This window comes from Protopterus annectens, chromosome 4.part1 (assembly GCF_019279795.1).
Source record: "Protopterus annectens isolate FY-2018-M chromosome 4.part1, PAN1.0, whole genome shotgun sequence".
NCBI lineage: Eukaryota > Metazoa > Chordata > Ceratodontiformes > Protopteridae > Protopterus > Protopterus annectens.
The window spans coordinates 566929313-566957127 of record NC_056734.1 but is presented as its reverse complement, the minus strand read 5'-3'; the positions used below and the strand labels follow the sequence as shown (position 1 = coordinate 566957127).

Here is a 27815-nt window from a genome sequence, read left to right as displayed (position 1 = left end):
CTAAGGGTCAGCTGTTGAACTTTTAAAAGATATTTGTGTGAGTCAGGGACTCTATAGTACCTGTCTGGTTTTCTGGGAGCAGGAGGTAGGGCATCAGGAGTCAAGCTGGATTAAAGGAAAACATCATCCACAACATTCAGGATTGGGGGGATGGCCATGGATCTGTGTTGCGGAAGATCTAGGAATTTCCTGAGTCTCTTTTTAGACTGAGGGTAGTCCTGACTCTCCCACTGGAAATGCTCCCTTAAAGTATGCAGGGTTTCCCCAAAGGAAAAATCCTCTGGGGAAGAGGCTGAAGAAATGGAGTCTTCTGCATCAGAATCCTCATAAGTGGAGAGGGGTTGCACATCTTCATACTCAGATGCATCAGAGTCATCTGACTCTTGCTCAGACAAAACTACAGGGGACAGATCTCTTTTCCTTTTTTGACGGGGTAGCTTGGCTTCCCATGATAAGGTCTTCTGCCATTTTAAGCATGTGAGACTGGGCAAGGTAGCAGGCGTCTGAGAGTGGGTTGTCAGTTTCTTAGGTGTGGTTCGAACCCTGGGCCTAAGAAACTCAATCGTTTTTGAAAGAACAGTAGTCGCAAAAGAAGACGTCGGTTTGTGTCAAGATTTGGTAGTGCTAAGGACTTCCCCGGAAGCCGGTGCCTGCTCAATGGCTCCGGACCCATCCAAGGTAGTGACGACTGCAGGATCCTTAGTCGAAGAAGAGTTTTGCGGCATACCTGCTGAAAAGGTCTCGGTAGCGGCCTGCAAATCAAGTGAAGCGGGCATCAGGGGGTGCGAAAGCACCTCACTGAGTACCGGAGGACTGATGACGAGCTTAAAGGAAGCGTCATTGGTAGGTTTGGACCTGTGCGGTCTGTCTCTGTATTTATCTTTACGTTTTTTTGGAAGATCTGCTGTCGGATGGTTTACCAAAGCCATATTGGAATTCGTGGACTGTAAACGAAAACATCTGGCTACAATAAGGGCCCAACGACGGATAGTTCTGGCATTGAACAAAGCACAGAAGCGACAATGGGGGATGTCATGGTCTGGGCCTAAACAAGTGACGCTGTAAGAGTGAAAGTCTCTGTGTGGTATTTGCTTTCCACAGGTGAGACAATTATTAACTTTTTCTGACATCGGTTAGTGCAATAAAAAAGGATCCTCAATGGGATACTTAGCTTTAGAAGACTTCAACTTCATTTCGAAGACGAAAACTCAGGTAACAGCTGACCAGCAGTTGTGCGAACTGCTTCTGCTTTGAGCTCCATGGCAAGAAAGACTGATGTAATGGTGTCGGCTGCCTTACTTTATACTACTGATGACCAGACGTCAGTCCTCAAGCGACAGCAACAGACGCAGAAATACTAAGTCTCTGGTATTCGGGCCAACCGAGGGCTACCCTGGCAGGGATAACCCAAATGTGATGACTGCAATAGTGAAACACGAAGAACATCTGTGCACACCCTTAAACTAATACTTCTGATTTAATTACGACAATCACTCTTCTTGGGTACACACCTGCTATCAATTAAAGAGACTCTGATTAACCACAAATAAAGTTCAGTACAATTTTCCTGACATTTACTCAGTTGCCTGCTACAGCAAAAGCCATGGTTCGCAGAGAGCTTACAAATCATCAATCTCATTGCTGAAAGGTATCAATCAGGAGAAGGGTACAAAAAAAGCTTCCACAGCATTGGATATATCATGGAACATAGTGAAAACAGTCATCAAAATGGGGAGAAAATATGGGACAACAGTGACGTTGCAAAGAACTGGACGTCCCTCCAAAATTGATGAAAAGACAAGACGAAAAATGCTCAGGGAGGCTGCCAAGAGACCTACAGCAACACTGAAGGAGATGCAAGAATTTCTGACAAGTACTGGTTGTGTACTACATGTGACAACAATCTCTGTTATTCTGCATATGTCTGGACTATGGGGTAGGGTTGTAAGATGGAAGCCTTTTCTTACACAGAAAAACATCCAGGCTCGGCTAAAATTTGCAAAACAATACCTCAAGTCTCCCAAAAGCATGTTGGAAAATGTGTTATGTTCTGATGAGACCAAGGTTGAACTTTTTGGCCACAATTTCAAAAGGTATGTTTGGCGTAAAACAACACTTCGCATCACCAAAAGAACCCCATCCCCATGTTGAAGCTGGTGATCATGCTTTGGGGTTGCTTTTCTTCACCTGGAACTGGGGCTTTAGTCAAGGTGGAGGGAATTATGAACAGTTCCAAATACCAGTCATTTTTGGCCCAAAAGCTTCAGGCGATTGCTAGAAAGCTGAAGATGAAGAGGAATTACACCTTTTAATATGACAATGACTCCAAGCATACATCCAAATCAACAAAAAAATGGCTTCACCAGAAGAAAATTTAAGTTTTGGAATGGCTCAGCCAGAGCCCAGACCTAAATCCAATAGAAAATCTGTGGGGTGACCTGAAGAGGGCTGTGCACAAGAAATGCCCTCACAATCTGACAGATTTGGAGCGCTTTTGCAAGGAAGAGTGGACAAATATTGCCAAGTCAAGATGTGCCATGCTGATAGACTCCTACCCAAGCAGACTGAATGCTGTAATTAAATCAAAAGGTGCTTCAACAAAGTATTAGTTTAAGGGTGTGCACACGTATGCAATCAGCTTATTGTACGTTTTTTATTTTTTTATATTTTTTTCCTCTAACACATTTGTTTGTTTTTCACTTGAATTGTACAGGTTATAGGTCACATTAAAAATGGGAAAAGTTTTGAAATGATTTATTGTGGTCTCATTTTTTTATATCACAAAAACCTGGCATTTTAACAGGAGTGTGTACACTTTTTATATTCACTGTATAAGTATGCACTGATAGATCACAAAATTTTACTTTTGTCTGTCCAGTATATAAACAGTTGCATGTGATACAGGAAGCACAGTACACTACCATAGTATGTAAACTGTTAAATCTTCCTAGGATTCTATATGTTCTATGTAAACATTTTAAATCCAGAAAAGTCCATGCACAAATGTACATAAACTATCTGCAAAATCCATGTACGCATAGCTTGTTTTTCATTTAAAATACTGTGTTGTATTTATAAAGTAAATCTCTTGAAGTTTCTAATTTACTTTTTAAACTCTTAACACCTTTTAATGATGAACTCTGGAATGCTGTCCAATTTTTCCACTAATGGAAGAGAATCCAAAATGACTTTCCAATTCTCATGGACTGTTTTGTCACTGTTTTCACTGTATGGACCATAAAGCAATGGGGAAAGCCCTAGTGTAGTTATTTTTTGTTGCCATAGCTATAGCTGATCTCCGGTTCCCACTTGTGTTGTAGTACAGTCTGAGCTACAAAGTATCCTTGCAAAACATATTCCTCTAACTTAATGTCATTCAATACATAACATACAAATTTCTTGTTATAACCTTTATCCACGAACAAAGTGACCAACCCAAACAAAAAAAGGTTTGTCACACAACAGAATGCAGGTCATACAGTAATACAACTGGGCATCACAGCAATTATAGCTTTGCAGGTGTATAACAAAGTACTCTGAATTAATTAGGCACCTCTGGACTGTAGTAGTAAAACCCCACACTGCTCAGAATGTGAAAATGCATAAAAAACTGGATTAATGGTTTGAGGCTGGCCAAGCACACCACAGTTTTTGAAGCCTTAATTAAACATTTTAAACAAGGGAGGATGGACTTATCTTTGTTAGCAGGGCACAGCCCTGCTTTGTTTAACAATAAAACCAACACTTTGGCTATAAGCAGATGGTACTCAGGCTGAACTAAGTCTGGTTAAAAATACGTCAACTGCAGACGGTGTTTCTGCAAAAACAACAAATTTTGTCACACCTTAGAAATACACTGGTCTAAGTTTTCTTTGTGCTAGAGGGGTGGATGGAAAATGCGTGGATGTCCCACTGGATGCCACAGAACTTTACACAGTGAAATAGTTGTGCATGAAGTTCATATTAGATAAGAAGGGTATACCAAAATTTTGCAATTTTTTCCTTTGCTTAAGGTAAGACCCTGCATAAAATTTATTGATCACGTTAAACATGAAAGAAGGCATTTTATTATTTTTATTCAGGCAAGAAGCAATGGCGTTCAACGTTGCTACACTTATTTAACTTTGTGAGTCTTGAATCAAAAGAACTGAAGCAGTACTAAAGAGTCCAAAAGATATAACTTGGAGTAGGAACACTGATCACTGGTTCAGATTAACAGAATTAGAGCTATGGAAATGTAGAAATATGACATTCTACAAGCTTTGGAAATGTGAATGAATCAACATTCAAACTTGGTGCATCATACAAGGTGACAAGTTTTGCCACTGACTCTAACAGCAGGGAGTACCACTAACATTTTCTCACCATTCCTAGAAGGGTTCAGATGGGAAGCACACACTCAAGTGCAACTTGGTCTAGCACTCACACTGATAAAGTACAGTTTTCACTAGTAATATCAGACAACACTTCCCATCCCTTACTCTCCAACTTAGAAATGTCAGTCACTGAAAGTAACACATGCCTTCCACAGGTGGGGCAACAAATTTCAAAAAAGGCTTTATCCCCCATCCATGAAACCTCTCCCCAGCCCACCAAAAAATGTCCTAACTTAAAAACTGAATTTAAAGCACAAAAACCTCAAGAATGTTAGCTGTCCTAAGTTCTGAACTGATATGAATTACACTCATGCATACACAGTACTCAACCACAGTAATATATGCTTGCATCACTGTTCCAATATGCCTCTCCAAACTGGGGTGACTTAAGGCAAACATATGGTTTATAGCTGCTTAATGATTTCATATTAAATCAGTAATATTGATTATGGTCAGTTCTTGCTAAAAGCAATGCAGTAGTCCTCAAGTCTTTCAGATTCACTTCTTACTGATACCTTTGCATGCAGTTTATAATAAATGCGCAAATGCCCAAATATATCAGTATCCCACAGTTACTCTGCCAACTGATTTCAAACTAATGTAAATTAAAGTTTTGTTAGCAACAAGATGCGACTAATGCTCTGTTAACCAATCTGATTACAACAAACACTAAACTGTGACATACTATTTTTTTGTTTTTATAGTTGGAATATTTACCCTTGAATTGCTACTAAAAAGGTCTGTGGCTCATACTGAATTTATCTACTACACAAAACAAAATATAACAATAAAGATGTTTGTTCACAGTTATAAAACTACTATGAACGTAACGGGCTCCATCTTTCAAAATGTCATCTGACATTTTTTAATTCAGTAAATCCTGTTGTCTGATGTGCTGATAGGGTCTTTTTACCATTTTGACTGCAAAAACTGGAAATTAATGAATGTTTAAACAGCGGCAGCTATCATATTGCTGAGGTAAGAAGCTATAGTGTTATTTCATCCATAAGGGGATTGGTTGATGAGTTAAGTCTGAGTGTCTGCTGAAGTAAATTTTTCACTGTATTCCTGAATACAATCAGATTCTAAAAAAACAGTCAATTGTGTTAGAAAAAATGGCTTACATATGCTCCCAGATTTAAAGGTGGTACCTGAAGAGGCCCAAAAGGGGACATCCAAGATATTAAGCTCTTTCTTGTTCAAACTGTTAAAACATGGGGTCTTGATTCCACACAGTATCTATGTCCATGGCTAAAACTTATGCAAAAGCTTCATAAAGCTTCAGTGTGGGTGTGACAGAAGGCAAATAATCACAGCCACAGTTACCATGCATGTGGACTGGCAAAAACAACTTGAAATAAAATCCTAAGTATTTAGGAATTAACAATACAAGATCTAAATAAAGCTACTCGTAGACTAAAGAGGGGATCATTTCAATAATAATGTATTCAAAAGAAAAGCTCTAATGACATATTTAGATGTGGTAGTCTACCTTAACAGACAATTAAAAAGTTAATTATCTGAAATGTTTTATAAAACAGACAAAAACTTACTTTATCTGAGAATCCTAGAAGGGCCCTGTGAGCTCCTTTATGTCCCAAAAAGCGACTGACAAGGGCGCTCCAGCCAAGTGAGAAACGAAATTCAATATCTTCTTGGAAATCTGCGCACAGTTTATCGCAGTTCAAATCGTAGCTGAGATCAAACTTCCGGTATGGGACCAATATATGGAGCTGATTCTGAATACCAGAGGGCAGTAAAGGTAGAAGGTTTTCTAAAATTATTAAAAAAAATAAGCATAAAAATCTCATCTTAAGTGAAAATATCTAAATAATAGCTTTTACAGAGCATATTTTAAATGACTATACAAGCCTTACAGCTCTAAAATACTACATTAAAAAAAACTCCAGTTCAGTTATATACTGCTGATGTATGAAATGCTTGAAAGTATTATCAAACTAAGTTATACCATATGCTCCTTTTAAGTAAGAAAATCCAGCCCGGGATGAAGGACAATTTGGGCAGAAAAAAAATGTTACTTTTAAGCCATACCATCCATATAACGTTTAACAATTAGTGGAATGACTCTAGCAAACTAACACAGCAGTATCTGCACATACTGGAAAAGAATGCAATATATATATATATATATATATATATATATATATATATATATATATATATATATATAAAATCAACAACAAAAAAAAGTAATCTCCTTGGTATCCCCGAAGTCTCAAAACAACCCACTAGCCCACAAGCTGAGCTGAGTTAAAATACAGGTTCACATGCCAAGCCCTTAACAGCTTTCATGCCAACTGACACAGGAAGGCTGAGCCCTGCAAGTGCAACACACTAAAAACAAGAGGGATGGCCAGAGGGAGCAGCTACTACAGCCGTGATCATACAAACATCTACTGTTATGTTGTTTATTTACATAACTGTGCTATGTTCATCATATTGATCACTGCTGCATAGCTTTTAGTACATCTGGCAGGTGGAAGGAGAAGGGTCCAGGAAGCCCAGGACAATGGTCCTAACAAATACTGAGCTTGACCTAGAGAAGGAATCAAGCTTGAAATGCTTTGTGAAAGTATGTACAGAGGACCAAGATGCAGCTTCTACATGTCTTCTAGAATCCAACCCTTTCCAAAAAGTCATAAATGAAGCCTAGGCCCTGGTAGAGTAGCCCTTGACCCTGTCTGAAATAGTTTTGCTGTGGTTAATATTGCATAAGGGAATAGCCTGAGACAGCCATTTGGAAATAGTCTGCTTTGACAAAGGTTGTCTCTTCCCCTTACCTTCAAAAGGCATTTATTTATTTTACATTTGTTGACTGGAAAAGTCTGACTAGGACAGAGCCCATTTTTAGAGAAGGCTCGGGGAGAAATGCTCCAGATGCATGACTTTGGAATGTGGGAAGAGACTAGAGCACCTGGAAGATACCCACTTGAATGCAGGGAGGATATGTAGACTCTGCACAGAAGCCATCCCAGCTGAGAATCAAACTGGAGAAAGTACAGTTGTGTACACTTACCATAAATGTAGATGTTCAAGTGTATTCACTGTTGCAGTCATTACATTTGGGTAATCTGCTGGCAGGTTGCCCTCAGTCAGCCTGATTAACAAAGTCTTGGGTCCTGCGTTGGTTGCTGTCCCTTCTTCCATGACATCAGGTCGTCAGGGGTATAAAACATGCATCCAACGCCATTACATCAGTTTTTCTTGCCCCAGATGTTAGGTGCCCCCCTAATGGGAAGCAAATAAACATAAAAACAGAAAGGTATACCTCCAACAAAAAGCAAATACACCAAAAAGGCTTTTAAGCATAGTAAAGGAAAGTAGAGGTATAGCCAGAAGAAATTAGGGGGCTGGAGGGAGGGTAACCAGGACTGCAACAGTGAATACACTTGAACATCTACATTTATGGTAAATGTACACAACTGTACTATGTTCTTCATGTTTCACTGTTGCAGTCATTACATTTGGGTAGATTCCTAAAGCTATGGTTGGGAGGAGGAGTCTATATAGCATTAAGGCCAGCTATAAGGCCCTGCAAGACAGTAGTGGCAAAGCCAGCTCTGGATTTAGAGAAAATTGGCAAATGATAATGCTTGGTAAAAGTATGTACAGGACTCCAGGTTGCAGCTTCTAGGATGTCCCTGGTAGGAACACCTCTGAGAAAGGCTGCAGAGGTAGATGCAGCCCTGGTGGAGTGAGATCTGATCCCCTTGGGGATAGGTTTTCCATGGTGCTTATAGCAGAAATGAATGCAATGGCTTATCCATTTAGAAATGGTTTGTTTTGAAATAGCCTTCCCCTCTGCCCTTGCAGCAAATGCTACCAGCAATTGCTCTGCTTTTCTTCGAGGTTTAGCCCTGTCCAAGTAGAATCTAAGTTGTCTGTGCACATCCAAGGAATGCAGAATCCATTCCTCTTTGTTCTGTGGATTGGGAAAGAAAGTTGGCAAATGAATGGACTGATTAAGAGCTACACTGGATACCACCTTGGGCATGATAGATGGATTGGTCCTGAGTGACACCCTGTCCGCATGAAAGATGATGAAAGGCTCCACTGCCATAAGGGCCTGTAATTCAGATATCCTTCTAGCTGAAGTGATTGCTAAAAGGAAGGCTGTTTTCCAAGAAAGAAATTTTAAGTCTGCAGTAGCAGCTGGCTCAAAAGGAGGTAGAGTGAGTTTCTCCAATGCAAAGTTAAGGTCCCAGGCAGGGGTTGGAGCTCTCCTGGGTGGTCTCAAGTTTTTTGCCCCTCTGAGGTATTGCTTGAGCAGAGGATGAGAGAAGAGGGAAGGTTCTGTGTTATAATGAGCTGAAATGGCTGAGGTGTGGATTTTAATGGAGGAAAAAGACAGGCCCTTGTGAAGCACCTCAGTTAAGTATTGCAAAATCTGAGGTAAACTGGGCGCCGCTGTGCTCATCCCTTTAGATTGGTTCCAGGCAAAGAATCTTTTCCATTTTTCAGCATATGATTTTCTAGTACTAGGTCTCCTTGCCTCTAAGATGACATCCATCACAGGTTTTCTGAGGGATGATAGGGTTGAATTTAAGTGATTAGCCAGGCTGCAAGGTTCAATGTTGGAAGCTGAGGGTGCAGAATTTGGGTCTCTTGCTGAGACAGCAGGGAAGGAGTCTGAGGCAGGTGCCATGGAGATAACTGTGACGCACTACACCAGTGTTGGCGGGGCCAGTCTGGAGCAATCAAGATCATCCTTGGTTTGTCCTGTTTGACTTTTAGTAGAACTCTGGAGAGCAAAGGCAGCGGAGGGAAGGCGTAGACTGATAGGTTTTTCCAGCTGAAGGACAGAGCATCCACTTTCCAGGCTTGTTTGTGGGGAATCCTTGTGCAAAACTTGTCCAACTGGTAGTTCTGGGGGGAGGCAAAAAGATCTATGTCTGGGCTCCCCCATTCGCTTGTGAACATGTTGAAAATCCTTGGTTCCAGTTTCCACTCGTGTGGGTCCAAGAGGTTTCTGCCTAGTCCGTCTGTCAGTGTATTCAATTTTCCTGGCAGGAATTGAGCTTGTAGGTGCACTTGGTAGCTCAAGGCTGTGTTCCACAATGCCATGGCTAGTCTGCAGAGGGGGTAGGAATGTGTACCCCCCTGCTTGTCTATGTACCACATAACCGTGGTGTCCGTCTTTACCATTAGTTGTCCTGGAAGAATGTAGTCCTTGAAGGCTGTCAGAGCATTCTGTACAGCTAACATTTCTTTTTGACTGATATGTAGGTGCATTTGATTTGGGTTCCATTTTCCCTGAATGCACTTCCCTGCCAAGTGACCCCCCCCATGCATAGTCTGATGCATCTGTAGTTAGGATTTGGATGGCAGGGGGAAATGTGAATGGTAGTCCCTTGTTTAGGTGGCAGGCCTCTGCCCACCAGAGGAACTCCAGGCGTAGGCAAGGTATGACAGGAATCATTGTTTCCAGGCTGTGAGAATGTTGACTCCATAGACTTTTCAGATACCACTGTAGTTTCCTCATATGCAGTCTTGCATATAGAATTAGAAGAATGCAGGAGACCACGAGCCCCAAGGCTTGCAGTATTTGTCTTGCAGATAGCAGGGCTTTTCTGACCACTTGTTTGAAGTAGGTTACCAAATTAATTTGCTTTTCTGGCGTGAGGTAAGCCATCTGGGCAGTTGTATTCAAGCTTGCACCCAGGAATGTAATTTGTTGACAGGGTACCAGTTGTGATTTCTTTTCATTTATGGTGTACCCCAGACAAGCTAGAACCCTTTTTACAAACACCAGATGATTTAAAAGTATGTCCTGGTTTTCTGCCTGAATTAGACAATCGTCCAGATATAGGTATATTTGAATACTTCTTTGCTTGCAAAATGCAATAACTGGAGCCAGGCACTTTGTGAAAACCCTGGGTGCAGTAGACAAGCCAAAGGGCAGTGCAGAGAACTGCTTTGAAGCGTAGGTATCTTCTGCAAGATTTCCTAATTGTGATGCACAGGTATGCCTCTTTTAAATCTAGTGTTGCCAACCAGGCATCTTTGCCTAGCACAGGAAGTGATTGGTGAAGAGTCAGCATCTTGAATTTTGGAATCTTCAGAAAGGTGTTTAGAGTAGACAGGTCCAGGATTGGACGCCATGATTTGTCTTTTCCAGGGTACCAGGAAAAGTCTGGAGTAGAAACCTTGTCCCTTTTCCTCTTCTGGCACCAGATGAATGGCCCCCATGCTTAAGAGGGACAGTACTTGTTTTTGAGCCTCTGCCCACTGATTTGGGGGCAGGTCTGGCCACCCTTTTGGTGCTGGCAACGTGTGGAAATGAAATCTGTATCCCTGGGACACTATATTTAAAACCCATTTGTCATGGGTTATGAGTTCCCAGTTCTTTGCATGAAGAGCAATCTTTCCCCCCAAAGGGGAGGTCAAAGGATAAGTGCTTGGGAATTTTAAAAGGAAGTCATTGAGACTGTTTACCATAGGAGGGTGTCTTGTTATTTCCAGATTTGGAAGTGGAGGCCCCCCACTGCTTAGTTCTGAGAGTCCCCTGGGACTGATATCTGGGGTTTTTGCTGAGTCTGGGTTTGCCTTGAAAGGACCAATTCTTAGTAGGCCAGTGCCTACTAAATCTAGGAGGTTGCACTTGTAAAAAAATCTTTAACAGTTTGCATAGATTTAGCTTTATCTTCCATCTTTTTAAGAACTTCTTCAGCCTTGCTGCCAAACAGGCGGTCCTGATTTAAAGGAGCATCCAACAATTCAGCTTTAATATGATCTGGCAAAGATTGTTCCTTAAGCCAAGCATACCTTCTAAGCACAGACCCAGTAACAGCAGCCCTGCAAGAGGCTTCTAAAGAATCAAAACCACATTGCAAAGTATGTTTTCCAACTTGTTCAGCATTAAGTCCTGTAAATCTTTATTTTCCACACAGTCAGGAATCAACATCATTTTCTGTTTAAGCAATCCAATAACATGTTGCTGATATTTTAACATATGAAATTGACAGTTTAAAGCTCTGATTGCCAAGGTTGCAGAAGTATAAACCTTTTTACCCCATCTATCCAGAGCCCTGGAGTCTCTATCAGAAGGGGTAGGTTTTTAGCAGTTGAAGCCTTAATGCCCTTGGGCCCCTGAGAAATAGTCTCTGGATCTGCAACATGATTTTTGAAAAGGAACTTGTGGGACTCAGGAACCCTGTAGTATCTGTTAGGTTTACTAGGAGCAGGAGGCAGGGAATCAGGGGCCAAACTGGATTCCGAGAACACATCATCAACAATGTCTAATAGAGGAGGTATAGCCAAAGGCCTATGCTGAGGTAGAAGAAGGAAATCCCTAAGTCTCTTTTTTGAATCAGAAAATTCCTGGCCTTCCCAGTGGAAATGCTCCCTTAAAGTTTGTAAAGTTCCCCCGAAAGAAAAATCCTCAGGAGGGAAATTGATTGAATGGAATCCACTGCATCAGAATCCTCATAAGCAGGTATGGACAAATCCAGGTCATCAGAAGAGTCATAAGAAACAGAATCCTGACCAGAAGATTCATAATCAATCTCAGCCCTAGGCCTCTTAGAGGGGGGGATGACTACCCCTGATTAAAGTTATTAGGTCTTCAGCCATTTTTATCACTTGTTTTTTAGGCATAGAGGCCTGAGCATGTGGCCTTGGCGCCGTTTTTTTTTAGACATGGATCGATATTTAGGCCTTAGTAATGAAGGAGGTGTCGATTTAATATGCAAGTCTGTAGGCCTGAATACACCCTCAGAAGCCGGTGCCTGCACAGTGGCTCCGGACCCATCCAAGGTAGAGACATCCGCGGGTTCCACAGTTGAAGTATCTCGCAGCATACTGGACTCCAAATGGGTCTCAGTAGAGATCTGCGAATCAGAAGTAGCAGGTATCAGGGGCTGCGAAAATGCCTCACTGAGTACAGACGAACTGGCGACTGGCTTAGGAGAAGCGTCATTGGTAGTTTTGAACCTTGGCGGCCTCTCTCTGTCGTTATCCTTGCATTTTTTCGGAATCCCGGTAGTCTGATGGCTAACCAACGACATTTCTGGATAATTAAACCAAGAACCAAAATATTTAGAGGCAAAAATATATCGACGGATAGTGCGCTGATTAAATAAAGCACAAAACCGACAGCAAGGTACGTCGTGGTCCGGGCCTAGGCAAGGAATACAGTATGAATGAAAATCTTTATGAGGTATTTGCTTTCCACAAGTAATGCAATTATCAACTTTTACTGACATCGGTAAGGAGCAAGAAAAAGTTTCCCCAATGGGGTGCTTAGCTTTAAGTTGAAGACTTCGGTTCTGAAACTCGAAAATTAAAATTTCAGGAGTCGGCCGACCGGCACTTGCGAACTGCTTCTGCTTCGGTAACCGCACAGCAAGAAAGACTGATGTAATGGCGTCAGCTGCATGTTTTATACCCCTGACGACCTGACGTCATGGAAGAAGGGACAGCAACCGAAGCAGGACCCAAGACTTTGTTAATCAGGCCGACTGAGGGCAACCTGCCAGCAGATTACCCAAATGTAATGACTGCAACAGTGAAACATGAAGAACATCCTCTTGCTGTCAGGCAACAACATTAACTGCTGCAACAATGCGCTGAAAATCTGAAATGTTTAGCTCTGTCTAGATAGTACTGAGTTGTCAGTGAATATCCAAGGTATGATGTATCCTTTCTCCCTCATTTTTACCTTCAGAAAAGAAAATGGGGGAGATAGATAGTATGACTTAATATAAACTCAGATACCACTTTAGGCATAAAAGAAAGATTAGTTCTCAAAAGAAATCCTGTCTCTGTGGAAAATGAGAAAGAGTCAGCGCACTAGACGACCTTGCAACTCCAATATCCTTCTTGCAGTGGTCAAAGCAAGCAATAAAACTATTTTCCATGTTAAAGACCTCAAGTCAGCCATGTTAGTTGTTCAAATGGAGTAAGTGCTAACTTCTCCAACACAAAATTATGCAAAAGCCCTTTCAAAAACATTTTGACATAAGAATAAACTGAAGGAGGAGAATCCATGAGCAGACATGCTGAAATGGCCTATAAATGAACCTTAACAGAAGAGTAAAAAAGGCCAGACGATAACAACTCATACAAACATTATAAAATCAGAGAACCACTAACCCTGAATGAGTGCTGTTTATGTTGTTGGCACTAACTAGAACATCTCTTCCATTTGCTAATATACGGCTTTCTAGTAGTAGGCTTTCTTGTCTCCATTACTTCCTGCTGCACATCCTCAGTAAACAGACACTTAAAGAGAATTAAGACAATCATCCAGGCAGTCAACAGAAGTATGAATCACCACTTATCTTGTGTGACTAAATCTAGTCTGTGAGGAAACTTTTGATAACTGCCCTTGGCCATTTACAAAAGAAGGAAAGGAGTCAGCACAATGACCTTGGGGGATTCCATTTGAATCTTCAAACCTACTCTTTATATTAGTAGAAAGGGTGGAAAGGCATACAGGAACATTGCTGTCCAAGGGGGACAAAAAGGCATCTGTCTTCTAAGCTTCTTATATGGAGTCCTGGAGTAGACTCTTGCCCTCTGATTGTTCATACATGAGGTACAAAGGTCTACTTCAAGAAGTCCCCATAGACGGATCAAATTTTGGAAGACTCCCTGATCTAATTTCCATTTGTGAGGGTCTGCCCTTGTCCTGCTCAGATTGTCTGCCACACAGTTTTGCTCTGACATACTGGAGGATGCTTGTAGGGTGAGATTGGGCTGTGAAGTCATATCCCAAGCTAACAGAGCTAGTTGGCAAAGGGGGTATTGTCCTGGTTCCCCTTTCATGTTGATGTACCACATTACTGCGGTATTGTCTGTGACAACTTGAAGAGGTCCTGGGGACCAAAGATGATTCAGAGTTGAAAGCCTTGATCAGGTCAAGTATCTTTTTCACATTTACATGCTTGCACTTGTACTTAGTGTCCCACATAACTCGCACTTTTATTCCTCCTAAAACTGCTTACCAAGTAATGTCCAAGGTGTCTGCTGTGACTAAGTGCTTTGGAACAGGGAGGGAGAAAGGAAGACCCAGATTTAATCATGTTTGCTGTCTCCACCAAATGATTTCTCTTTTGACAATCCTCAGCACTGGGATTTGAAAAGACAAAGGATGTTGGTGCTAGGACCAAAGAGACTTCAGATACCTTTGTATCCTTCTCATGTGGAGTCTTATGGGGGTATCATTAAAATCATATATGCCATGATACCCCAAATCCCAAGGTATTCCCTCTCAGTGACCAAAATATGAGTGGAAAACTTTTGAAAGATCTAGATATATATCTATTTTTCCCTATGGAAGAAAGGATCTTTGAACTGATGTGTCTAGCTGACACCCCATGAACACAATCCTGTGCGAAGGAGTTAAAAAAAAAAAAAGACTCTTGAATGTTCTCTTGGAACTCCAGCTTGTGTAAGAGATTTCTCACCCAAGTGAGACTGCTGACTCTTTAAAAAAGACTCTGCAAAGATAAGCAAATCATCTAAATATGGAAAAACGTGGATCCCATGTAGCCTGTAATGAGGTATAACTGGAGCTAGATACTTTGTGAACATTCTTGGTACAGAGGATTGCCCAAAGGGTAAGGCACAGAACTAATAACATGATCCAAACACACAAAACCTTAAGAAACTCTTGAAGTCTGGATGAATATGGATGTGATGCTAAGCATCTTTTAAATTTAGTGTTAGCAGGAAACATGAATGAGGAAGAAGAGGTAACAGGTTGTGAAGTGACATCACTTTGAACTTGAGCACTACCAAGCAGGTTTAGGAAAGAAAGAAACAGAACTGGTCTCCAAACATTTTCTTTATTTTTGCAATAGAATCATTCTTTAATAAAAACCTTTCCCCCTGGTAAGGAGGAACTGTTTTTATCCCTCCCTGGGACAACATGTGATGAAGTTCTGGTGGTAATTACTCTGAGGAAACGAGGAATTTCCTCCCACTGCCAACTGTAGACTCGATGAATGATATTTAGAAACCATCTGCCTGAAACTAAAGAGAAAAGTGGCGATTCAGACTTTCTGGAAAGGAAAGGTGGGGGACAAGGTCCCTTGAATAGCCATTCTGACATGTTGTACGATCCTTGGTTTTGGGGATTTCATGAAATCTTTTTGGAAGTCCTTACCATTTCTTCTTAAATGTCTGGTTACCTGCATTTTGTTTGGGACTGTTTATTTTGATTTTTTGCCAAAACTGGATGAGGGGGTAACAGAATCCCTTAGAAAACTGGGAAAACGAAGGCAAAAGATCTTGGGAGATTCCCTGTATCAACTTAGCCCTTTCATAACACTTTTGGTCACCTCTGTAGCAGAGGCACCAAAAACAAAATCTCTATCCAAAGGAGAATTTAAAATCCCATTTTTATATCATCTGGAAGATTCTGAGAATGCAGCCACGGAAACCTCCTTAAAATGCTAGTGGCAGCCACAGCCCTAGATGAAGTATGAACAGAGTCATGCACATGCACTGTAAACAATGAGTAGTGACTTGTATAATTCAAGAAGCTAAATTATTTACAGCAGATTTTTCCTCATAAGACGAAACTGCAGAAACTTACCAAGAATTACACAGGATCTGGGTTCAGCCACTTTACAGACAATGCCAGTTACAGGGTGCAGACCTGCTCATAGCTTCTTGACTTGTATTTTGCCTTCAGCCTGTAAGACTGGTAATCTTCTGCATTTCAAATCACAGCAGCATTTCTGTAGCTGATTCTTTCTTATCAGCACTTCATTTATACTGATTTTTCAGACATCAGTAATGCAGATGAAGGAGGTAATTGACTTTTCAAACTTATGGCAACTGGCAACAGAGCTGGTGAGAGACAGATACCCACCAAGTCACTGTAGCATAGAATTCCTATATTCCAGAAAAAAATAACAATCCTCATATCTTTTGCTACAGCTCTTTCTCATGAAATTCTTCTCGGTTTGGAAAGTTCTTTCCACCAATTCATTGTTATTAAGACAGTGTGGACTGGATGATACATGCCTGAATTCACATTTATGCACAATTTTTCGAATTCCCGAAATGTGCATTGTTGACCACTGTCAGATTTAAGACATGTGGTATTAACTGTCTTAAAAATAGGCTATACTGATGCACAAGAAAGTACAGGTGTTAATTATGTTGGGGAATGTGGAATAGAAACCATCACATATGAGATGCATGTCTTCTCTAAAATGAAAAATCTGTACCCATTTAACTTCATTAATGATATGTAACTGGGTATGCAAGCATCTCTTCCATAATGGACTGTTAAGAAATGCACTGTAATAATGTACTACTTGCTCTCTACACACTGACATTTCTGGTCAAAACACTGCAACTCTTGTGCTTCTTTTGCACTTCGCTATTCCTATATGGGATTTATATGTCCTCTCAAGTATTTGTTTTCCTAGCTGACTGAGAAAGTACAGTTGTGCAAATAAATTTACCAAAACAGTAGATTTTGAATAGATCATTGTTCCACACTACCCAGGATCCGACCACTAGGCCACCTTCCAAAGCTTTAGGGAAGCTTCCACACCCCAGCCACTATACGCCTCAAGGACAACAGGACATCAAAACTTCAGAGCTTTCTTGCCCCAGAACAGGAAGGCTAGAGGTCTGACAGATACAAACAGTAATAATAAAAATTTCACAGCCTTGCAAAAAATAGCAAAAAAAAAATAAAGGTGGGGTGGGGTGGAGGGAGGCAGGGTGCAGCTACTACAACAGTGATATATTAGAAAACTGTTGCAGTAGCCTAAACTATACAGGATGATTACCAGAGCTCAGAAAGAAGAGGAGGAAATAGGATCACAGTCCAGCAGCCCCTGAAGACAAGTCCTAGCAAAGCTTGCTCTGACCTAGAGAACAAATCAAGTTGTTTTTAAACCGTGCTTTGTAGACCAGCGTACATATGACCAAGCTGTTTCCTCAAATAGATTTCTAGAGTCCACCCCTTTTCAAAAAGCCACAGTAGTCATCAGAGCCCTGGTAGGGTGGGGTACTGACCTGCCTGATGAGAATAACAAAAAGCAAGAACATGATGCAGACATTTAGAAATAATTTGTTTTGACACTGACTGTCCCTTTTTCCTGTCCTTTTTGACATTGATTGCCTGTGGAAATCCAGCGTGTGTTAGATTCTTTCTCGCTTATTTTTGAGGTTCTGGGATAAAAAACAGAGAGATGAATTGCCTGGTTCAATATAAATTGTGAAACAAACTTTGGCATAAATAAAGCAATTGTTCTCAAAGTTACCTCATTCTCAAGAAGAATGAGATAAGGATGACTCACCATAAGAGCTTGCAACTCAGATACTCTTCTTGCAGAAGTTAGAGCAATGAGTAACTATTTTCAAAGTCAAGAATTTGAAAGCAGCCTCACGAGCCAGTTCAAAAGAAAAACAATGTGAACTTTTCAACTACCAAATTAAGAACCCACAAAGGAGACACCCGTTTTCTAGATGGACATATCAAAAACTGTTTCATTTGATGCAGAGTACAAAAGGGGAGTCTAAGAGCAGACAATCAGAGATAGCAGATAGGTGAATCTTAATAGAAAAGTAAGAAAGGCCAGTGGATAACTCAAACAAGTATTGCAAAACCAAAGGAGACTGAGCCTTAAAAGGAACCTAGATCTTGTCTTGTCAATAAATAAATAGAAAATATTTCCACTTACCCATACACAATTTTCTAGTAGCAGGTTTCCTTGCCCCCCTTTAATACCTGCTGTATGTCCTCATTAAAACAAACTACCTAAAAGTAATTTCACTTTATGACTCAGGCAGTCAACTGAATATTTTAAAAGGTTGAGATATACCAAACAACCCCTGTCCTATATGAGTAAGCCCATTCTGTGAGGAAGCTTGTGCTAATTAGGCTTGGCCATTTTAAGAACCTCAGTTAACCAGAGCTGCTCAGAGTTTGGTGACTTTAGCTAAGAGATCTGGAGTGCATCTGAAATGAAATCCAAGGCATCTACTGCAAACAACTGAAAAAATAAGTACATTTACAGCCTGTATTGCATTTTGTTAACTATTTATTTGAATTGCTGCTTCATTTTTGCTGACTGTGTCTGCATTTTCTTCTGCACTTTGAAATTCTGTCCTACTTGCCTTACGTAGCATAGACTAGATTCAGGCTTGGTAAATCTAGACAGTTTGGTATCACTGTGCTGTAAAACAGCCATCTTACATTAAGAGGGACTCTCTGCACCTTTGTGGCAGAAGTGTGTAGCTCAGATTCCATCTGAGTTGGGGATTACTAGAGAAAGCCTCAATTTGGGGCTTTCCCATTGGTGGTTAGTCAAACAGTATGACTCTCTCAAACTACTCCATGCCCAATTAACTATAGGCAAAACACCCTACCACATCAGTACTAGCTATAGTACAGGCCCCCCTCCATGAACAAAAAGAAGCACAATGCCTACCTGGACTTACTGGAGTCACTTGCCATACAGTCCAACACCTTAGTCATGGAAGATTTCAATTTTCCCTCCATTGACTGGGTAACATACACAAGCTCAAACATGCTCACCCACCAGAGGTTTCTGGTCTTTATCAATGCAAATGCTCTGGAACAGATAGTCTGCATCCCCACAAAGGGCTCATACCTCTCAACCTCTTTGTGCAAGAAATCTGGACAAAGCCTGGCAAAATGGGGGTACAAAGGCCCAAAAATAGGGACAGTTTTAAATATTGCACTTATAAACTTAGAAAGTTGCTAGAGTAACAGAGTTTGTGATAACACACATTTTCTAAAGGATTTGAAGTCTGAAATTCAATGTATGTCATTATATATTGACTTCAGCCCTCAGATCATCCCAGTGATTTGCCAGGAACCACAAATTTTATGAGGACTAGACCAAAAATATGAGGCATAAATATGGACATTCTGTGAAAATACGGGCAGCTGAGAGGTATGAAGGGGTTCTAATGTCCTTGACATAGTACATGGTGGTAAATGCACTGACCTGACCAGGCCCTCACAAAAAACAAGCCGCAACTGTGGACCATCTAGTATAAAGAGATTGTATAACAGAAGGAAGAAATTGATGTCCAAGAACAAGAGGCAGTCCACAGACTGAATAAGCAAATCAGAAGTTTTGTAAAGTCCTATAAAGCTAATTATGACGCTAAAATAGCATCCCTAGCCAAGGACAATCATAAGACATTCTTTAGCTACACCTGAAATCTAAAAGGGAGTTCCCAGCTATGTGCCAAATTGGTAGTTGTTGGTACCACTCATACTATACCGGTGGAAATTGCCAACCTGCTAGCTGATACATTTGGTGCAAACTTCACCCCCCCCCATCCCCACCAGCCATACCATGATTCCATGTAACCATGATTACTAGCAAACAGCATGAAGTTCAAAGATGGTTTAGAGGTTTGAGAGCATTTATTAGAACAAGTTACTTGACATTTATGTGTGCTTTAATTTGTCTTATTGTTACAAAGGCCCTGAACTGTAACCTCCTTGGACACAGCTCACCAAAGTCTGATGCATCTGTGGTTACAGATGAAGTAAGATCTAGAAAGGAAAAATAGAGACCTGGGTTGAGAGACAACATATTCACCCACCAAAGTAACTCCTTTTTCACAAACCCCAACACTGGAATCTGAAATGAAAGAGGGTACTGGTGTTGTGTCTAAACAGAATTCAGGAGCCACTGAATTTTCCTCATGTGAAGTCTGGCCAAAAGCATCATGAGAATAGTAGAGGCCATGAATTTATAATTTCTGAGATATCCCTGGTAGATGCAGAGTCTGGATGAAAAATTTCAGAAACTGCTCCTTGTAACATTCTACTTCATCTTGAGAAAGAAAAAATATCATGAGGGACAGGTCCAGTAGATATCCCAGAAATAGTAGCCCGTGAGAGGAAATGACAGAACATTTCTCTATGTTCATCTGAAAACCCAGGCTGAAAATATTTTTTTTTTACTTCAGCCAGAGATTCTTGACAACTACAAACATGAGGCAGTTTTCTACATACTGGAACATGAGAGTGACCTGCAACAGGCTGTTATATTAGCCAGGCACTTTGTAAATACTCTTGCAGTTTTTGACCAACCAAAGGGCAAAGCAGAAAACAAAATATAAACCAAACACAGAAAAAAAAAACAAAAAAGTATCTGAACTCTGAGAAGTGGAATGTAATAAGGATCTTCTAAATCCAAGGTTACTAGAAAACCGAGAGGTGGAATGAGAAGTAACAGAGACTGTACAGAGCATTTTGAGCTGCGGGTAGGTTCACAGGATTGCCAAGGTGGGGAGGGGGCAACACATGAATTAAACAAACAAGTCTTACTATATCTAATCAATTCAGACCGTTTCCCAGCTCAAAAGAATAATTTCCCTGGTTACACCCATTTACTCACCCAATATTTCTGACGTAATATTCTGTTTGGAATTTTTTAAATCAGTCAACTCATTACACTCCCAGAACATATGTTCCCAGTAACCTCTTTCTACCACATCACACTTTCAACATTTGCTATCTACCTGAGGAAAAATACTTTGGAGTCTGCTTGTGGTATAAAATACTTATGTAAACACTCTCAAGCAAAAATCCTAAACGTTCTAGTCTTTGCTGCACACTTGGCAGCCACACATATGCCCTCTAACTGCTCCCTTGTAAAACTGGTTACCCAGTCTCTTCACAATCTTTTCTAACCTCCTCTGATTGATTCTTACAGTTATTGTGCAACATTTTATATGCCCTACAAATTATACTTTTTTAACAGCAGATTCAGTTCTAGATTAAACTAAACTCTTTTAATACAGCAGGTCTTTCACTTATGATTCACATATCCCTTTCTCTTTGCCTATACTCTGACATCAATCACTGTCAGGGAAGGCAGTCATTAGCCTGCAGTCCAAATGTCTTCTTGGCCTCATTCCATTCTATTCTCTTGCACTGTTATGTACATGTCATGTGGATCTAGTGGATTGTATATTTGACTGTGGAGCTTTTCTCCCCGGGCAGCCACTGAAAATGGGCTCACTATAGCCCAGTGGACCATCCTGGTAAACCAATGCAAATAAATAATAAATAATTATTACCTCTTCCTCTTTAGTTATTTGCTCCTAATATTGTAGTTCCTTTGCCAGTTTTCTCCAGTAAATTCCACCCCCTCGTCTATTACTTATACCACTACTTGCAGTCATACCTATCGGCAAAACCTCCTTTCTCTATTCTGGTATTGGCTTTGTTCTTAAGAATACTTTCTGCTACTTAATGAATATAATATTATGTATGGTGGTCGTTATTCTCTAAGGCTCTGCATTCAAAATCCCACTCTCTCCTTATTTCTTGAATTTCTTCCCTGCTTCACCATCATCTCTTTTTATTTTGAATTATAACTTTCTGCTTGTGTATGAGCCTTAATTGTGTAGCAATAAAACATCCTGTCAAATCAGGCAATTCTAAACCACCTTGTTCTATTGAAAGGATCAACGTATTCCATTTAACCCTTGCCCTCTACCCTTCCCAGAAAAACTCATTCACCTCTTTATTAATTTCACAACTTCTCCTCTCGTTGATAAAAATGTGCCTGACCTATATATAAAGCTAGAGACTAAAAACATTTTCCTGCTTGTATCTTGCTATCTATATATCCATAGGCAAGAGCTTCCAGTTTCTCAGTTTTTGTATCATCTTTCATTTAACATCTTCCCACATATCGTTAGGGGCCATAACAGAAGCTTTTTTAATTCATACTCCTAAATACTTTATTTCATTGTGTCCCCATAAATATGGGTACTGCTGAACCAATTTATTTATTTTATTTATTTTGTTTGTTTACTGGAGAACTGTGGTGGTGGTGCTTCGGTAGCGTTGTCGCCTCACAGTGAGACGTTGTCCTGTTCGATTCTCAGCTAGTGTGTCTTCTGTGTGGAGACATGCGTGAATGGGCGTACCTTCGTTGAAGGTTGTGCGTCAGGGCCAGCAACTCGGCACGTAAAAAATTTACTGCCAATCATTAGCGGACCGGAGTTCCGCTGTGGCGACCCCTAACTGGGAAAAGCCGAAAGACACAACAAACTGGGTAATGTCCGACTGGGCATCAGGCCCATTTTTAGCAGAGGCCCGAGGAGAAAAGCTCCATACATACAAACAGACAGTATTAAACAATCAAACTGAACATGTATTAATCAACAATGTACAAAGCAAGTCAGTAAAGAAATTAGTTATATAACAATAATTAGCAAATAATTAACAAATAAATGAACAAATTTAACAAAAAATGGCACAGTTAGTGATAAAAACTGGCCGCATGAATTAATAGTGAGAAGAGAGTGATACAGTAACTGCAAGATAGAGTAATGCAGTCTACATAACAGTTAAAGACAAAGTAGCATATGTGTATACATTGCTAACTGAAACTGAGTGTAGAATCAAGATAGCCTTCAGCAGTTAATAGTTGTAGCTGTGAGAATGAGCTAGTTTAGGGTAATGTAAGGGAGTAGTTGGTAGCTTAAGCAGGAGTATGGCAGGTGCAGAGCCAGTGCTTTGCTAGATGTTCCTTAAGGAGGTTTTTAAATTCATGAATGCTGGGGCTATTAGCCATAGGTTGAGGAAGAGTGTTCCACTGTTTGGCAATTTTATGGGAAAAAAGGGCAGTGCCCTGTGTGTTGTGGGGTTGGGTAATCTTTAACAACAGTTTATTTGAGGATCTTCGAGCTCTAGGATTGCTGTTGGGTTGGACTAGATTGGTGAGTGCCGGGCATTTGTTAGGCTTGTGGATTATATTGTAGGCTATGGACAGTTGGTTAAATGTTACAAGGTTTGATAGCTCTAACCATTTAAGTTCGGAGAGTACAGAGCAGTGGTGGGTTCTGTAAGGGTGGCCTGTGGCAAACTTGGAGATTTTGTTGTAGCATGATTCCAGATTATTTAGGTCAGACTTACGAATGTTTGTAAATACTAGGGAGCCACAGAGGAGGGTGGAGAGTAGATGTGTGCGGGCAGTGGCTAGTCTGGCGTTGTCTGTAAGGTAAGGTTTAATTCTGTAAAGGGTGCCAAGTTTGGAGTGGATGTTTCTGATGGTGAGGGAGATGTTGATGTCAAACCTTAGGTTATCATTGATTGTGACACCCAGAAGTTTGGCTTGGCTGGTGGGATCTATTTTGGTTCCATTTATGAAAATAATAGAAAGTGGAGTCAGACATGTTTTGGGTTTATTGTAACTGAAGACAATTAACTTGGTTTTGTTGGGGATAAGTATGAGTTGATGGCTAGTGAGGCAGTCTTCTATGTCCTGGAAAGATTTTTGCATTTTTGTTTGTAGGTCCTGGGGGGGTGGGGGCTGTGCAGATTAATGTAGAATTGTCTGCGTATTGGACTAATGAGGCTAGTTGAATTGATGAGCTGAGGTTGCTTGTAAAAATTGTAAAGAGAAGGGGGCCAAGTATGGATGCTTGGGGTACACCAACAGTAATGGGTAGAAGGGGGTGTTCTCCCATTTGGTGGCTTGCTGACGGTTAGAGAGAGATAACTATGGAACCAGGACAGGGCCTGTTGTGTTGAGGCCATGGGATGATAGTTTATTTAGTAGGATTTGGTGGGAGACGGTGTCAAAGGCTTTTGACATGTCAAGGAATATGGAGGAGACCATTCAGCCTCTGTTCATAAGCTCTTGAATGGTGCTTGTGAAAGATAGCAGGGCAGTACTGGTACTATGTTTTGACCTAATGCCATGTTGTGTGGGGGAGAGGAGTTTGTGATTAAGGAGGTGGACAGGAGTTGGGAATAAATGCATTCTTCTAAGATTTTGGCTAGAGGGGAGAGTATGGCTATGGGACAGTAGTTAGTTATATCCTTAGAGGGGCCACTTTTGTGTAGGGGAATGATGGGGGGGGGTATTTTACATAGATGAGGTACATACTGTTCAGAGGCAGAACGGTTGATTAGGACTGATATGGGATAGGTGATTGAGGGGGCAGAAATTTCATTCATGTGGGGATACAAACTTTACAGCTATAGACTTTGTTTTAACTTTATTAATTTTATATCCTGAAAAGACCTGAAACTGTCGTAAGATGTTCCACAACACTGAGATGATCTTTTCTGGATTTATCCGGTACAAAATAATATCATCTGCAAATAAAGCCAACTTCTTATCCTGATTACCATAATAATTACATTATTGAATTTCTGAGGCCCTTATTTTCTTTTCCAATATCTCTAAATATAAAGCAAATAATGAAGAGAAGATAGGACACCCCTGCCTGGTTCCTCTTGTCAGACACAACTTATCAGACAGAAACTCTCCCACTTTAATTCCTGCCTCTGATTCTTCATATATCCTCCTAATTAACCTTATTATTGCATCAGGGAATGCAAATACCCCCATTGTCCTACTTATAAATTTTCAGCTTACTTTACTGAATGATTTCTCTGCATCAAGACCAACCAACAACAGCAGTATTTTCTTACATTCTGCTTCCCTTTGAATCATCATTATTCTATTAATGTTGTCAAATGTTTGCCTCCCCTGCACAAAACCACACTGATCCATCTCTATCAATGTTGCCATTTTTGTAGCTAGTATAGACACAGACACTTTATAATCATCATTTAAAGTTGAAATGGGTCTACATGAAGCTGGGTTTGAGGGGTCTTTTCCATCTTTAGGTATTACAGCCACCACAGCTTTCTTCCAAAATGTTGGTACTTCGCCTCCTTTTAAAATACTCAAACAAAGCCTTCCAGATGTTGACTTTCTTCCATCCTAGCTTCCAAACTTCCAGAGGAATACTATCTGTTCCTTGAGACTTTCCTGCAGATTGATTATACATCACCATTTTTATCTCATCTCCTATCTTAATTGTTAATTGTTGAGCTTCATCAACTCTTCTAACCTTGACATGCTCTAGTTTCCCATAAATATTTCCATTTGTGCTCTTTCCTGATTTCCATATGTATGTGCTTTATACGTATTTTCACAAAAATTCCAAAATATCTTTAACACCTCTCCAGTAACTCTGGTTATTTTTTCTTGTTATACTCTCCCTAAGTTTGATGACAATCCCTTCCACTTTCTGTTGCCTAAGTCGGTTTGCTAAATGTTTTTGTGCTCTGGAGTTATTATCAAAAACAACTGCTTAACGGCAATCTTTCTAAGCTCATGCTTATTATCTATATACTCCCTTATTTTCTGTTTAGCACTCTGCACTTGTTCCTCTTCTTGTTCTGACAGATTCCCTTTATTCTGCAATACTTTAATCTTTGTCTGGCCCTCTCAATAATTCCTATTACTTCTTAACCATATCTCTTTTTCTTTCATTTCAACCCTAGTTTTAACCTCCATTTTCATTTTACCCCACTCACTAGCTATAACTGCTGAATAAATTTCTATCTTCCCTAATTATTCTCAAATAATTTCCACTACCCATTGCTTAAATTCCTCTCTTTTAACAGGTAGGTGGAAAAGCATCAATGTCTCATTTTTACTTCATTATCCTGCAATTTCTAACTTGGCATTTACATATTCATGATCTGAAATAGTTACTGGATATGTGTGTGGAAGCTTTCAATTAAATGCACATGTCCCTGTGAAGTATAATTTCCATCTAGTCTAGCTCAGTTGTTGTATGTTGTGGAATAATATGTAAATTTTCTCAGAGTTCCTACTAATAAATTCATGTCTTCCATACCAAATATTTTTTTGTAAATTTCTTCAGAAATCCATCCTCTTTTGTTATATTTTCCCCTTTAAGTTGCCCAGATACATCCTTACTGTTGCAAATCAAGCTCCAGTTTCTACCTATAAGCAATATTCCTTGCTGAAAGCTGACTACTTCTCCAAAAAATTTCTTAAGCTCCATCATAGCAGTTTTTTGGAGGAACATAAATACATAACAGTGCAATCTTCCTCCCTTTCCAGTAGCCCCTTACTACCACAAATCTCTCATTATCATCCTTTTCCCTGTTCTATCACTATCAGAGTGCCTCTAGCAATCAGTATAATTACTCCCCTTTTCCTTGATATTCTCAAAAATATCCACTCTTCAATTCTTTCTTTATTAAATGTGCATACTTACTTCCAAATGTGTATCCTGCAGCATTATTACTTGCATTCTACATTTGTTAATAAAATTCAACAGTCTTGCCTTTTTGTCTATACTGTGAGGCCATTTATGTTCCAAAATAATATGGTCAGTTTAGCCATTATGATAGGAAGTTATTATTCCCATCTATTATGCACAACAGCTTTTCCGAATGTATATTTTAAACTTTTATGTAACATGCACACAGTAAGTTGATCTTTTATACATTTTTTTTAACTTCCATTTGAACCTATATCACATTTTCAAGACTTTTTGTTTTCTGAAATCACTCAAACAAAGAAATAAATACATTTCAGACCCCCATAATCTATTAACTTAGAACACAAAAAATATGTACATCTTCAAAAAATGAAGTTTAACCCTCCAGATAGGAACTGCCCCAAAGCGACAGCTGAACCCACACGCAATACCTAACATAAAATTAAGGTTATCCGTTCTAAAGCCCAAGTTATAGCCTGTGCTCCCACTTACACAGATTGCTGCCTATTTTTTTATTTCTATTCCCCCTCCCAGATGTGAAACACACCTTGTATGCTTTCAGAAAAAGTACAGTTTTGTACCTACCATAAATGTAGATGTCCGATAGGAATGCATCTGCAGTCCTTACAAATGGGTTGTCCTGTCGTCAGGCAGCCCTTCGGTCGGCCGGATTCCAAAGTTTGGGTCCGGCTTCGGCTGGTGTCGCACTTCACCCGACGTCATCGCTGTAGTTTTTCGGGTATAAAGGCATCAGCCGACGCCATTTTCCTCAGTGTTTCTTGCCCCAGATGCCAGGTGCCCTCTTGGATGGCTAAATTTGGATAAATGCCAATGTTTCCAAATAGTAGAGAGCAAACACATAAAATAAGCATGTATGTACATATATACAAACAAATACACCATAATAGATCCCCCCCAAACTAGCTGAAGGATGGCAAATACCCTAGGAGTACCACAGAGGGGAAGGTGGGTGGGTAATCCTGACTGCAGATGCATTCCTATCGGACATCTACATTTATGGTAGGTACAAAACTGTACTATGTCCTTCAAGGATGCATCTGCAGTCCTTACAAATGGGTAGAATACCAAAGCTAAACTAGGGGAGGAGGAAAAAAGTAGAGATTATGGTGTAGTTAGGATCCCTTGCAAAACAGCAGTAGCAAAACCTGCTCGGGATCTAGAGTATAAAGGTAAATTGTAATGCTTGGCAAATGTATGCATGGAGGTCCAAGTAGCAGCCTCTATAATGTCCTTGGTAGCCACTCCTCGTAAGAAAGCTGTGGTAGTGGCTGTAGCCCTTGTGGAGTGAGGCCTGATGTTCTCTGGAGTTTTCTTTCCATGGAAGGAGCAACAAAATCTAATGCAATTTCCTATCCATTTGGAGATTGT

The 27815-nt window shown here is 40.3% G+C and overlaps 1 protein-coding gene across 5 annotated transcripts in view; it reads right to left on the bottom strand.

Annotated features, from left to right (window-relative positions):
* MFN1 (mitofusin 1) overlaps nt 1-27815 on the bottom strand; it is a 1379005-nt gene that overhangs the window by 216987 nt on the left and 1134203 nt on the right. For all 5 annotated transcript variants that reach the window (XM_044070376.1, XM_044070375.1, XM_044070373.1 and 2 more), the window contains exon 15: nt 5930-6150. In XM_044070376.1, the coding sequence (XP_043926311.1) occupies nt 5930-6150 (221 nt within the window). The remainder of the gene's footprint in view (nt 1-5929; nt 6151-27815) is intronic.